This window comes from Aphidius gifuensis, linkage group LG2 (genome assembly GCF_014905175.1).
Source record: "Aphidius gifuensis isolate YNYX2018 linkage group LG2, ASM1490517v1, whole genome shotgun sequence".
Lineage (NCBI taxonomy): Eukaryota > Metazoa > Arthropoda > Insecta > Hymenoptera > Braconidae > Aphidius > Aphidius gifuensis.
This window is the reverse complement of record NC_057789.1, coordinates 23657934-23673330: the sequence shown is the minus strand read 5'-3', so window position 1 is coordinate 23673330 and position 15397 is coordinate 23657934. Positions and strand designations below refer to the sequence as shown.

The 15397-nt window shown below is 26.3% G+C and overlaps 3 protein-coding genes across 3 annotated transcripts; 2 read left to right on the top strand and 1 right to left on the bottom strand.

Annotated features, from left to right (window-relative positions):
* The first annotated feature begins 1444 nt into the window (after positions 1-1444).
* Positions 1445-3521, top strand: LOC122850571 (SET and MYND domain-containing protein 4-like). Its single transcript, XM_044149703.1, has 2 exons — positions 1445-1492; positions 2188-3521. Exon 2 carries the CDS (start codon positions 2190-2192, stop codon positions 3519-3521), a length of 1332 nt encoding a protein of 443 aa, XP_044005638.1. The 5' UTR covers positions 1445-1492; positions 2188-2189.
* A 3314-nt stretch (positions 3522-6835) lies between these two features.
* LOC122850570 (insulin-like growth factor-binding protein complex acid labile subunit) lies at positions 6836-11634 on the top strand. The gene is made up of 2 exons (XM_044149702.1): positions 6836-7673; positions 10415-11634. Exons 1-2 carry the CDS (start codon positions 6836-6838, stop codon positions 11632-11634), a joined length of 2058 nt encoding a protein of 685 aa, XP_044005637.1.
* Positions 11635-13153: 1519 nt separating this feature from the next.
* LOC122850569 (leucine-rich repeat-containing protein 15-like) lies at positions 13154-15010 on the bottom strand. The gene is made up of 6 exons (XM_044149701.1): positions 15005-15010; positions 14658-14778; positions 14255-14576; positions 13967-14199; positions 13585-13701; positions 13154-13515 (listed from the first exon to the last, which is right to left on the bottom strand). Exons 1-6 carry the CDS (start codon positions 15008-15010, stop codon positions 13154-13156), a joined length of 1161 nt encoding a protein of 386 aa, XP_044005636.1.
* Between the last annotated feature and the right edge of the window lie 387 nt (positions 15011-15397).

The following is a 15397-nucleotide window of genomic DNA, read 5'->3' as shown; positions in this document are numbered from 1 at the left end:
GTGTTTAACTATTAAAAATTGTTGTGTTCAATTATTATACCTCAATTTAAATTAATGCCTATATATTTTTAATTTATTTATATTTAATTTGTGTCCATACATTTTTGTCTATTATATAATGTAATATAAAAAGCTGAATATCTGTGAAGACCTTACAATTTAGTTTATCCAGTTGGGTTGTTAATTAAATAAATAAATGAATAAGTAAAAAAAGGAACAAAAAAAAAATAATAGTGAAATGGTGAAGACTGAAGACTTCATATACTTAGTTTGTTGTGGCCACAATGTCAAGTTTTATTTATTTAAAAATATATAATAGGATTGTTTATCAATGTATTGCTTGTAGTTCAGTTATAATTTGATGCTTATATTTATTTTACTTTTGACACAGTTTGAAGTTGTCAAATCAAATTTGTGAATCGTATTATGATAAAATCAGATGGTTGTTTTTGGACTCATTGGCGAGAGACGCACTGATCAATTTTATCAACTTGTGCCTTGTCAAGACACCTCATCATTCTCACTGATGCTGGGAAAGTTTTCAACTTAAAATATTTTAAAGATAGACCTTTACAAAGATTCATTAAAATATTACATTAACATGTTAATTCTATTTGAATGTTATGTTGTATAAATTTTTTAATGAAACATTGAATTTCTTAAATAGAAACTCATGGTTACAATTCGCAACAAATACTTTTTACCAAGAAAAAGAACTACGATATTATATGGCCTTCGAAATATGCATGAAAAAATACTTTTGAAAAAAATAAAAATACATTGGTAGTCATTAAGAAATGTTGAGATCGTTCAGTTGGACTTAGTTCTTTTTCTATGGTTAAATAAATTGTTCCTTATCTCATAAAAAAAATTATAAAAATAATTTTTTTTTCTTCCAAATAAAAGCAAAAAACTACGTTAGTTTCTGAATTTTATTTTTGCGATTAAAATACTCAAATAAATTATTCATAAATTTAATATTTAATATTTTTCATAAATTTAATATTTTTTATTCATTTCGTTGCCTTGGGAACTGGAACAGTATTACATATCACCAATTACCAATCATTTCAAGTAAGTAGTTTTATTTCATCTGTGATTTATAACGTATCAGTTATTAAAATTAATTTTACATTTATTTTTTTATAATAAAATTCTTAAATAAATCCATTGGATTTTCAATTTCGATTACTATAAATTAAATGAGACTAAGAGAGAAACAGAAAAAGCTACTCACTTACATATATTTAATACTATTTAATACTAATATAGTAGTATTAAATATATGCTCACACCAGCATCAGTGGCGAGTTGTCTAGAACAACGTCTGAAGGTTTGATGTGTATTGCTTTCTGTTTTGTGCGTCGTCAGGTTGTCAAGTGTTTTTTTTTTTTCAACTGATCGTCATTTTATTTATATCATATATTTTATTTTGTGTGAGTTGTATGCACATAATTTTCATCTTGTTCATGTAAATATCTTAAAAGATCAAGTAAGTTTTTAACAATGTTATTTATTTAGTTATTTTTATTTTTTTAATTATCAATTGTTTAACACAATAATAGTCAAAAATGACTTTATTATGTTTAAATCATGATTGTATTATTTTTATTAATTAATTATAATACTTATTACAATTGTGCACGAGATCTCCTTCAGAGATAAATTGTAAAACAATTGAATCTAATATATTGTTCACACATTAAAAAACTAATTGAATCTGAAAAATGTAATTCAAATTAAAAATAATGAAATTATTTCATAAATACGTTTTTGCTTTGTGCATAGTCAGGTTATCGAATTTTTTTTTATCATGCTGATTGTCATTTTATTTTTATTACCCATTTTTAATTTAACATTAAATCAGTTCACCGACAATTAAAAATTAACTCGTCATTTGGTCATAGTTTGAACGTCAATAAAAAAAATTTGTTACACTTTTCTATTTTATTTTTTCAAATAAAAAACATCAAAGATCAAGAGATCGAAAATTTTTCATTTTTATGTTATTTATTTTATCATTTTTTTAAAAATCAATTATCAATATTGTTTAAACATAATTGACATAATAACAATCAAACATAACTCTATTATGAACAATCAAAAAATAAGGATGATTTAATTTTGATTTTTATTATTATTTTATTATTATTAATTTATATAAATTGTATAAATTGTTTGTTGCAGTTATGAATTTGATTCACATCGGACCTTCTGTTGATGCTGTGGAAACTGCTCTACTACAATTTTCGCAAAAAACAACGTTCAAAGATAAATTTAAACTGGTATGGGATTTTGCAACCCCATATATTAACATAAATTGTGATGAAATTGATAAAACAGTCAGTCACTCAGTGCTTTGGAGAGAAGTTGGTAACAGAGAATACACCACTGCAAATCACCAAGATTATTTACGCAAATCAATTGAAGCATACACAAAGAGTATTGCTTTTGCACCAGTTGGATCCAGTGAATTATCATTGGCTTATGCAAATCGTTCAGCTGTATTGTTCAGGGCAAGACTCTATGAAGATTGTCTTCTTGACATTGAACGTTCATTAAAAGCAGGCTATCCAGATAAATTAAAAACAAAATTATTTTTACGTCAATCATTGTGTTTAAAGGCCTTGAAACCAAACTCAGGACTTGAACCAAGTATTTCAATGGCTAATGCAATACAATGGCTTCCTGATCTAAAAAAAAATAATCCAAAATACAACATCACCAAAGAGTATCCAAAGATGATTAATGAACTCAAAGAACCACGTGAAATTATTAAATGTATACCAGAAATAAAAAATGATAATGCAATAATAGTTGGTGCATCTGATGCAATTGAATTAAAACAAACTAAAGAAAATAATCAACATGTTGTTGCAACAAGAGACATTAAATCTGGTGAATTTATTTACATTGCTGAGCCACTTGCAGCAATTATTGATTCTAAAATACGTTTTACAAAGTGTTGGCATTGTTGTCACCAAACTTGGGCTGGTATACCATGTGATAATTGTCCAAACGTCATTTATTGTTCTGATATATGTAAAAAAAAGGCATGGGATAGTTATCATAATATTGAATGCTTAATATTAGGACAACTTTTAAAACAAGAAGAAGTGTGTACAGATTATATTCTTACAGTAAAGCTTTTTTTAAAAACACTAAACTCAGTTGGTGGGCTAGTTGAATTGAAAAAAAAAATTGACAAAATTGACTCGATAAAAAATCAGGGGTTGATATTTACTAATGGTATTCTTGATTGTAATACGATTGATAATTTTCACCTTCTTGATTATTTCGAAGCAACATCAAACGAGTGTACTTTTGAATATGCATTATTTGTGGTGTTGGTTATTCTAATCCTTTGTCAAAAAACAGATATATTAGGTAAAAAAATGACAGCTAACAATTTGATTAAATATAAAAATAAAAAGCTATTAATTCTGGGAGAATTATTATTGCGATATATGATGATCGATCATCGTAATGGTCTTGCGGTATGCATACAATTAATTGTTTAATAATTCTCTGTTTATAATAATTATTATATTTTCAACAAAATTTATTAGTTTTTAGAGAATTCCGTTGTGTGGTCAATTGTCATGTCACCATTTTTGAAGATATTAAAACCAAGCTGTGATCCTAATGTCGATTGCACTTACGTGGGTTCAAATGTTGGATTTTTTGTTTGTAAACCAATCAAGCAAGGAGAACCGGTACTTAATGAAGTTGCAAAATAATTATACTTGTATTTTTTTTTATAGATTTTGATAATTATTAATTCATTTTTTCAGATATTTATGAATACTATTGGTCCATATCATGTAACTTCAAAAATCGATCGATATAAACGACTAAAACTCACTATTGATGATCATGTACCATGCAAATGTAAAGCGTGTGATGGAAATTGGCCGACTATGGAACATCTTCCATCTTACGAGGTATTTAATTGGCTGTTTAAATCTTCAAATTCCTGAAGCTACTGCTATTTAAAATTATTTTCATCCTTTTTTTTTTCAAGATGTATGCTGATGAATTGCCGACAAGAATCAAGAGAGAATTGAATTGTATGTCGCTAAAATTCAAAGAGTGGAAAAAGCTTATCAACCAGGGAAATCCTAAAAAATTATTAACAATTAAAAATGATTTAAATAGCATGAATGACATGTTTCATCAACACTTCACTGTTCCTTGTTTACAAATATCAGTATTGTATTTATCACTCAGAACGTTGTATAGACGACTACATATTGTTCATGATATTCACGAGTAATTATTTTTCATCGAAAAAAAACAAAGCGATACTATTTTTTGATACATCAATGTTTATTTTCAGCAAAAAAAATAAATAATTGAAAATGTTATTACTTATTAGTCAAGTTTTCAGGTAAAAAAAAAAAACTTTTATGATATAAGTTAGATGATTTAAATTATTTAAAAAATAAAGAACTCTTATGGTGGATTTTAAGATTTTTAAACTTATAATGAATTCACGGAGTTTTTGGAATATTCTAAAATTTTTTCGTTGAAAGAGGAGGGATTTATTGTGTTTTCTTTTAATTATAATTTATGACTTTCCAATGGGTATTTATAAAAAATGAATAATTAAAAGTTGTTTTTTTTTTTTTTTCCATTATTCAAAACTGCATAAATAAAATCAGATATTATTTTTTCTTAGTATTAGATTTCCTAGTATTAGATTTACCATTGGGTTGTAAATATTATAAATTTTATTTCCATAATTTATCTCCACAAGAAAAATAAACAATTAAAATTATCATTATAGTTAAATTAACTTTGGGTTATAACTTATAAATTATATACATCTTTTATGATTTAAATAATTTTTTTCAATAATTTAATAACTTTTATATGGTTTAAAATTATTCCAAAACTTATTATTTAAATTCAACAAGCTTATTGGATTCTTGCTATTTTTAATCTTTTTTTAATTTATGATTTTTTTGTATGATATTCATAAAAAATTAAGAAAGATTCAATAAATAATTGAAAGGTGTTAGGTTTTTGATACTAGAATAATAATGCCATTAGTCTTAAAATATTGATACACATAATAAACGCATTTTATTATAATAAAAATATATAACTTCGTTTTTTTTTTTTTTTTTCATTGAACAAAAGAGTTAAGTTTTAGTTTAAATATTTAGTTATATAATCAATATAATATTCTACACATGTTGTTTCTTTTTCAAACGGAATGTCAGTATTTATTTATTATTAGTATTTTATCAAAAAAAAATTATTTGTAAAGGATTATTTATTTTTAGTGGTTTTTCAATATAGAGGTAAATATATTTTCATAAAGTCCATGAGTGTATACAAGTTTGACAAAATCTTTCAAATAAAATGTTGTCTTGCAATGATCAATTAGTGATAGTTATTTGTCAACACTAGCGACGTCGCATAGACAATATCTATAATGCAGAAAAATAAATCCATTGGATTGCGACAGTGAAAAAACTATACATTTCTAAAACTGAGCATGGGTGTGTCTTATCCCAGAAAATACTAGTTTTCTTGAACGCCGAACTAGTGCCAACCCCAGTCACTCACGAAGCATTCTTTGATGCATACGCATTAACTCTGTAATCACTAAAAATTCTTAGTTACTATCGCACAAGTGGTTTTAATAAAAAAATTTGCAATCAAAGCAAATTATTTTTAATATAGCTCCAAAGAGTGCCTGTTATTACGAGGTCTTGACTGGATTCACTCATCACTTTTACGATAGAGATATATCGTCGTCGCGTAAATAGCTGGCTTAATTTTTTTTACTACCTTCATTACTGTGGTAAGTGATAAATCATTCAATATACTTTTAACTTTAAATTTCATCAATAGTATATATTTGTGAATAAAATCACAAAATTAAAACTGTGTATAATATAGAGTCAATTTTAATGTCATAATCAAGAAAACGTGTTCAATGTCAAAATTGAACATGTGTTCTTCAATCTCAATATCATTTCAATGACCATGTGACATCCATAGCTTGAAGCTGATACTATACTAGTATTTAATATACTCGTAGATCTATGGAAAATATATTATTCATGTTTAGATATTTTAATATAAAAATAAATTATTATGACAGTTTTTTTTTTTATCAAGGAAAAGAAACATAATGTTATTTTGGTTGTTAATAGCTGACACTCAATAGATTAGATACAATAAATCCTACCAAAACCAAAAAAGAAAATAACATTTACATCAGTTATTTAAAGATATAAATATTGATTGTTTATTATTTATTTGGTAATATTCGTTAATATACTATCATAAACTTATTTTAGACAATGTAATAAATGTACTTTCTATGAGATGATAAAAATAACGATGATTCATTTTTTTTGTATTTTACAGTTTTTCAAATATCGTCATATTTTGTAACCACTACATCACCTCAATCAACAATTATTTAATAAACATCAAAGAGTATATTTTTGATATCAGAGCTGAACAAGTTGATCATCATTAAGACATTCATATCTATATTGATATATTGACAAAATTTCAAGTAAGTAAATTTATTTATTATTTATTCGAAATTACATTGAAACCACGAATCAAATTATTTCATGAATTTTTAGTTTTCTCTTTGTTATTTATTGATTGCCAATTGACAGAAAGTTTCCAAATTTAATTAACAAATTAATTAAGAGATCAAATATTTAATTATGTTTTAGTTATGGATACAAATATTTCAACGTCAACAATTAAAAGCCATCATAAATACTTTTGTAACAAAAAGTCACCTTATTATAAACCAAAGGTTTGTAAGTTGCTGAGTAAGAATGCTGAAAAATATAGCATGAGCATTTCTGCGGAAGAATTAACTGTTTTTCCAAGAGATTTATTTCATGGCATTGAAGATCTTCACCTTAAGCTATTGAATATCGAATGTGACAATCTGACTACACTGCCGAAAGATATCTTCAATTCTCTTGATGATCTTCGTACGTTACGAATGAATTGCAGCGAACTAAAATATCTGAAGTCAAGTATTTTCTATGAGTTATTAAAACTAAAGGAACTTGATCTCAGCTGCAACAAACTAATAACTTTATCAAAAGATATATTCAATGGTCTACAAGATCTATGTACGCTACGTTTAAGTTCAAACCAACTGAGTTACCTTGAGCCAGGTATTTTCGATGATTTATTGAGCTTAGATGATCTTGATATCAGTTATAACAATCTCAAAACTTTACCAAAAGATATATTTCGTAATTTAAAAAAGCTTCGTTATCTAAATTTAGGTTCAAACAAACTGAACAATCTTGAGTCAGGTTGTTTCAATGGCCTTGAAAATTTGTTGACGCTATATTTGGATGCAAACAAAGTCACATTTTTATCAAAAAATATATTTAGTAGTTTAAAAGAGCTTCGAAGTCTTGATTTAGGCTCTAACAAACTACAAAATCTTGAGTTAGGTTATTTTAATGGTTTTTCACGACTTGAGAAGCTTGATCTGGGCCATAATAGTCTTACAACATTGTCCAAAGATGTTTTCAATGGTCTTGAAAGTCTTCAGAGACTATATTTAAATTCGAACAAACTACAAAATCTTGAGTTGGGTTGTTTCAATAGTTTATCACGACTTGAAGAGCTTAATATGATCTGCAACGGTCTTACAAAATTATCCGAAGGTATTTTCAATGGTCTTGAAAGTCTTCGGACACTGTATTTGTTTTCAAACAAGTTGACTCGTTTATCAAAAGATTTATTTAAAGATCTATCAGAAGCTCTATCATCTTGATCAAGATCTGAATTCACTAGTTCATCGAATGTTGAGAGACTTTATGTCAGCAAAAAAACTTTGACAATTTTTTCAAATAATATATTCATAATGTAACTTCAATCAATAAATTAAACAATAAATCAATATTTATGATTGAATAGAAACTATTTGTGTTCAACTATTACCTCATTTTAAATTAATTTAGATATATATTCTCATGAGAACATTGGCAATAAAATTTAATAACTTTTATATGGTTAAAAATTCCAAAATTTATTATTTAAATTCAACCAGCTTATTGGATTCTTGCTATTTTTATTTTTTTTTAAATTTATGATATTGTTGTATAATACATATTTATACAAAATAAAAAGAATTTAATAAATAATTTTAAGTTGTGTTTTTGCTAATTAATATAATATTGCCATTGGTTTTTAAATATTGATACACATACACATAATAAACGCATTTTATTATAAAACAATATGATTTTTTTTTTTTTTCTCATTAAACGAAAGCGTTAATTTATTTCATATGTTGAATACTTTTCGAGTTTAAATATTCATTTATTTTTAGTCGTTTTCAAATTTAAGGAGGTTATGCACAAATTACTCTTTTTTTAAAAAATATAATGAGAATGTTCTGAAATTTTGTACACAAGTAGATCTTTTCATTCTGGATACAACGGTATAATTATTTTCTTATGTTGATCGGTTAAATTTTTTGTAATTAATTATTGAAAATAATATTTAACATTGGCTCTTATGGAGATTTCAACCATTTTTTTCGGATAGAAAAAATGATGAAAAAGTCTTGAAAAAAATCATACATATACTAGAAACCGAGTATTATTAATTGCGTGAAAAATTTTCATATGTTGATCGGTCAATTAATGAGTAATTGTTATAAACTTTACAAAAATTAGATGTGGCAACGTATGGCATGTTCAAACACACACACATACCCGCAATCCCATATATTGTATATGGGGCGCAGGCGCTTTTCACTTTATTTTTTTACAGTGTAGTCGGATTTCAGTTTTGTCTGTGACGTCAGAAGCGCCCCGCAACACCCGCAATGAATTTGTGCATAACCTCCTTAAGAGGGAAATACATTTTTATAAAGTCCATGAGAGTATACAAATTTGACAAAATCTTTCTCATAAAATGTTGTCTTGTACTGACCAATTAGTAATAGTTATTACTTATTAGTCAACGCATGCGTTATACGAGTGTGTGTCTAATGCTAGAAAATGTAGGAAATACTAGTTTTCTTGAACGCCGCACATGTCACTCTCACGAATTATTTTTTGATACATAACGCATTAGCTCTCATCTGCCATCACTAAAAATTATTATTCAATCTCGCATACGTGGTTTTAAAGAAATTTTTACCATTTGTTGCAATCCCAGAATATCATTTTCATAGTTTCAAATTGCGTCTGTTATCCACAAGGTCTTGACAGTTAACTAGACTCATTCATGACCTTCACGATAAAGGGATATATCGTCGTCACGTAAATAGCTGGCTCAATTTTGTTGGTTATTTCTTTCTCATATTCCGAAAAAAATCGTCCAAATCCCTTAACTAGACTCATTCAGTGATCAATTAGTAATAGTTATTTGTCAACACTAGCGACGTCGTATAGACAATATCTAATGCAGAAAAATAATTTCATTGGATTGCGAATTTGCGACAGGTGAGAAAACTAGATTTCTGAAACTGCGCATGCGTTATACAAGTGTGTGTCTAATCCTAAAATATACTAGTTTTCTTGAACGGTGCAAAAATGGCGCTTTTTGGCTCCGTCGTTGCCGCACTGTGGCGCTTTGACTCATTCAGTACCTGGCAACTCTGGTGCCGCACCAGTCACTCACGTTGATGCGGTTGATGCATACGCACTAGCTCTGCTATCACTAAAAGTTCTTTGTTAATGTTACTTACGTGGTTTTTAAAATAAAGTTTCATCACTTGTTACTATCCAAAAAAATTGTTTTTATATAGCTCTGAAGAGTGCCTCTTCTTAACGAGGTCTTGACTGGACTCACTTATTACTCTTACGACAGAGAGATATATCGTCGTCACGTAATTAGCTGACTAAATTTTTTTGACTACCTTCATTACTGTGGTAAGTAAAAATCATTCAATATTTTTAATTTTAAATTACATCAATAGTATATATGTGAATTAAATTATAGAATTAAAACTGTGGATATAATAGAGAGTCAATCTCAATGTCATTATCGAAAAAACGTGTTCAATGTCAAAATTGAACATTTAATCTTTATTTTTGATATCACAATTAAAAAAATAATAATGATGTTTTTTTTTTTTTATTTTTCAAGTTTTCACATATCGTCATACTGCGTAACCACTGCATCATCTCAATCAATATTACAGAATATATTGAGAAATTTATATCCATATTGATATATTGACAAAATTTCAAGTGAGTAAATTTATTTATTATCAAAATTACATTGAAACCACGAATCAAAATATTTCATAAATTTCTAGTTTTCCCTTTCTTATTTATAACGGATGCTGATTGCCAATTAACAGAAAGTTTCCAAATTTATCTAATAAAATTTTAATTACGTGTTATTAAAATTCAAATATAAAATTTTCAAATATTTAATTATGTTTCAGTTATGGATACAAATATTTCAACGCCAACTATTAAAAGCCATAATAAATACTTTTGTAACCGAGAGTCACCTTATTATAATCAAGAAATTTGTGAGTTGCTGAGTAATAATGCTGAAAAACATGAGATGAACATTTCTCAGAGAAACTTAACTGTTTTTCCAACAGATTTATTTCATGGCCTTGAAGATCTTCAACTTGAGGAATTAGAAATCAGCTGTAGGAATCTGACAACACTGCCAAAAGATATCTTTAATCCTCTTGATGATCTTCGTTGGTTACGAATAAATTCAAACGAACTAAAATATCTCGAGTCGAGTATTTTCTATGAGTTATTACAACTTATAAATCTTGATCTCAGTTTCAACAAACTAATAACTTTATCAAAAGATATATTTAATGGCCTACAAGATCTGTGTATCCTGAATTTAAATTGTAACCAATTGAGTTACCTTGAGCCAGGTATTTTCGATGATTTATTGAGCCTAGAGAGTCTTGATATCTGCTATAACAATCTCAAAACTTTACCAAAAGATATATTTCGTAATTTAAAAAAGCTTCGTTGTCTAAATTTACGTTCAAACAATCTGAACAATCTTGAGTCAGGTTGTTTCAATGGTCTTGAAAATTTGTCGTCACTAAATTTGGATTCAAACAAACTACAAAATCTTGAGTCAGGTTGTTTCAATGGTCTTGAAAATTTGTCGTCACTAAATTTGGATTCAAACAAACTACAAAATCTTGAACCAGGTTGTTTCAATGGTCTTGAAAATTTGTCGTCACTAAATTTGGATTCAAACAAACTACAAAATCTTGAACCAGGTTGTTTCAATGGTTTATCACAACTTTATGAGCTTCATATAAGCGAAAACAGTTTAGCAACATTATCCGAAGGTCTTTTTAATGGTCTTGAAAGTCTTCAGAGACTGTATTTGTCTTCAATCGAACTACAAAATCTTGAGTCAGGTTATTTCAATGATTTATCACGACTTGAGAAACTTGATCTGAGTCACAACAGTCTTACAACATTGTCCAAAGATGTTTTCAATGGTCTTGGAAGTCTTAAGGTACTGGAATTAAACTCAAACAAACTACAAAATCTTGAGTTGGGTTGTTTCAATGGTTTATCACAACTTGAGGAGCTTAGTATGGTCCACAACAATCTAACAACATTATCCGAAGGTATTTTCAATGGTCTTGAAAGTCTTGAGACACTGTATTAGTTGTCGAAAAAATTGGCTAGTTTATTAAAAGATGAATTTAATAATCTCTTAGATCCCTGGGAAGGTCATGAAACTCCTATGTATACATTGACAATAATTTATATGACAATTTTTTTCAAATAATACAACTTAAATTAATAAATTAAACAATAAATCAATATTTATCATTGAATAGAAACTATTGGTGTTTAACTATTACCTTAATTTAAATTAATTTATATATATATTCTCATAAGAACATTGGCAATAATTTAATCACTTTTATATGATTTAAAATTCTAAAATTTATTATTTAAATTCAACGAGCTTATTTGATTCTTGCTATTTTCATTCTTTTTTTAATTTATGATTAAAAGTTGTGTTTTTGCTTATCAAAATAATATTGTCATTGGTCTTTAAATATTGATACATATACACATAATGAACGCATTTTTATTATAAAAAAATAATCGATAAATAAATTTATTTTAATTGTTATATAATTTTTCCAGTTTAAATATTTATTTATATGATTATAATAATATTCTACAAATATTGTTTTCTTTTAAAACAAAATGTCAGTAATTATTATCAAGATTCAATTATTTTTTATCGAAAAAATATTTATTTATAAAAATTGTGAAGGATTATTCATTTGTAATGTTTTTTTTTATTTTATATATTTTAATTTATATATCTTCATAAAGTTTATGAAGTATATAAGTTTGACAAAATTTCTCTAACAAAATAAATAGAAATATGTAATGATAAATTGCAATATTATTTAAAATTTATAATGATAGTGGCAGTATTTATTAATTATTGAAAATTATACCTATAGTTTGTTATGACATAATTTTTATTTAAATGTTTTTTAAGATACAGAATTGAACATAATTTAATTTTATTATCTAAGTATAACTTTAAAATTGCAGTTTTATTTTTAAATTTTAATATTATTTATAAATTATGAGTTTTTCATAATAAATTACAAAATTATGCAGCAATAAAATTCATAGAAATATGTGATGAATGATGATAAATTACCATATCATTCAATCTGTAAAAATTGTGAAAGATTATTCATTTGTAGAGTTTTTTTTTATTTTATATATTTTAATTTATATATTTTTATAAAATTTATGAAGTATATAAGTTTGACAAATTCCCTCTAATAAAATTGATAGAAATATGTGATGAATGATGATAAATTACCATATCATTTAAAATTTATAATGATAGTGTCAGGATTTATTAATTACAAAAAATTATATAGTTTATTATAGCATAATTTTTATTTAAATGTTTTTTAAGATACGGAATTGATCATAATTTTATTTTATTATAGTAGTGTAACTTTAAAATTGCATTGTTATCTTGTAATTTTAATGTTAATTATAAATTATAAGTTTTTCATAATGAATTACAAAATTATGCAGCAACAATAATTGAATATTTAGTAATGTTATGAGTTTATGACAAGAACCTTTAGAATACTTGGTAATTATTGTTTCTTCAGATTAAAAATCGTATTTATTTGTTAATAAATATATTCATGAGAGCAAGGTTCATCTCTTATAATATCATATAAAGTAGATGTAGTTTTGCACATGTTGTTTTTCTGTTTAATACTTTTTAAAATTAGGTCTTTGACGTTCTTGGTTAGTTCAAATTTATTATGTTCAACATTGACCAAACATAGATGAGTTAAATTGTTGAAAACTTCAGGCTTTAATTCATCAAGCATAATGTTTGCTTGTAAACATAAGGATACAAGTCTTTGATTTTCATTGAAAATATTAGTTGAAAGGTGTGTCAAGTCATTATTACTAATATCTAAAAGTTCAAGATTAATTAAGTCTTTGAAAGTATCAGTCTCAAGATTAGTTAGTTTGTTTGAATCTAAAAACAAATAAATTAAAGATTCCAAATCATTGAATATATTTTGTGGGAAAGATTTTAAGCTATTACTACTAATATGTAAATTTTTAAGTTCAGACAAGTTATTAAAAGTACCAGGCTTAAAGCTTGTCAATTTATTTGATGACAACTCTAAATAACGTAATTTTGCCAATCCATTGAATGATCCTTGTGAAATAAAATTTAAGTCATTATAACTGATGTCTAAAGTTTTAAGATTGGACAAATTATTAAAAGTATTGCCCTGAATACTTGTCAGGTTTGATGTGTATTGCCTTTCCGTTTTGTGCGTCGTTAGGTTGTCAACTGTTTTGTTTTTTTGAGCTGATCGTCATTTTATTTTTATCATATATATTTTAAATTAGTTTGTGGAAGTTGTATACATGGAGAGTTTTAAGATTGGACAAATTATTAAAAGTGTTGCCCTGAATACTTGTCAGATTGTTTGATGACAAATTTAAATACTTTAGAGATTCTAATCCATTGAATACTCCTAGTGAGACAGATGTTAAACTGTTATTGTTGATAACTAATTCTTCAAGTTTGGACAAGTCATTGAAAGTTTGAAGCTCTATATATTTTAGTTTGTTTGACTGTAAATACAAGTGAGTTAAACCTTTTAATCCATTGAATAATTTTATTGGAAGAGAAGTTAAATTATTATTACTGATATCTAAGTATTTAAGACTCGATAAGTTATTGAAAATAGTAGGCTTAAGACTGGTCAGTTTGTTTGAAGCTAAATACAGTTAGAGATTTCAATGCGTTGAATATTGTTGGTGGAAGAGATGTTAAATTATTATCACTGAGATTTAAATATCTAAGATTGATCAAATGATTGAAAATAGTAGGCGTAAGATGTGTCAGTTTATTTGACCTCAAACTCAAAGAAGTTAGCAATTCGAGATCACTGAATATTTCTTCTGGAAGATATGTTAAATTTGTGCTAGCCAGATTAATTTCCTCGGTATCAGGATCATCACACAAACTTTTAATGTAAAAGACAGAACTTGAATGACAAAAATATTCCAAGTATGTTGGTACTGAAACATTTAATAATAAAAATATGAAATTAAAGAAAAAAAAAAATTTGCTTTTTGATTATGTTACAATAAAAAACTTACATCTCAGTTTTGATGGGCCTTTAGGAATGTCATATATTATCAGAACTTCAGTGTCACCAGATTTTAAACCATCGTCATTTGATTGATCTGCAGAGCTCAGTAGTGGCAATTCAGATGCTCCCTGTAATTATGTTTTTAAAAAAATGCTTTAAAATTTTATTTCGAAATAAGCTATCAATTATACAGCAAATAATTTTCTGTAATTATTTCATATACACATATACTTTTTTTCTGTTCATTTTATAAATTTTAATATTAAAATAAAAAAATATACCTATATCAAGTTTTTAAAAAAGTACAGCTGCTGAGTAATAATGCTGAAAAATGTGAAATAAACATTTCTCGACGAGCATTAACTATTCTTCCAAGAGATTTATTTCATGGCCTTGAAGATCTTCAACTTAGGAAATTAAATATCAGCTATAACAATCTAACAACACTGCCAAAAGATATCTTTAATCCTCTTGATGATCTTCGTTGGTTACGAATAAGTTCAAACGAACTAAAATATCTCGAGTCGAGTATTTTCTATGAGTTATTACAACTTATAAATCTTGATCTCAGTTTCAACAAACTAATAACTTTATCAAAAGATATATTTAATGGCCTACAAGATCTGTGTGTCCTGAATTTAAGTTGTAACCAACTGAGTTACCTTGAGCCAGGTATTTTCGATGATTTATTGAGCCTAAATGATCTTGATATCAGTAATAACAATCTTACAACTTTACCGAAAGATA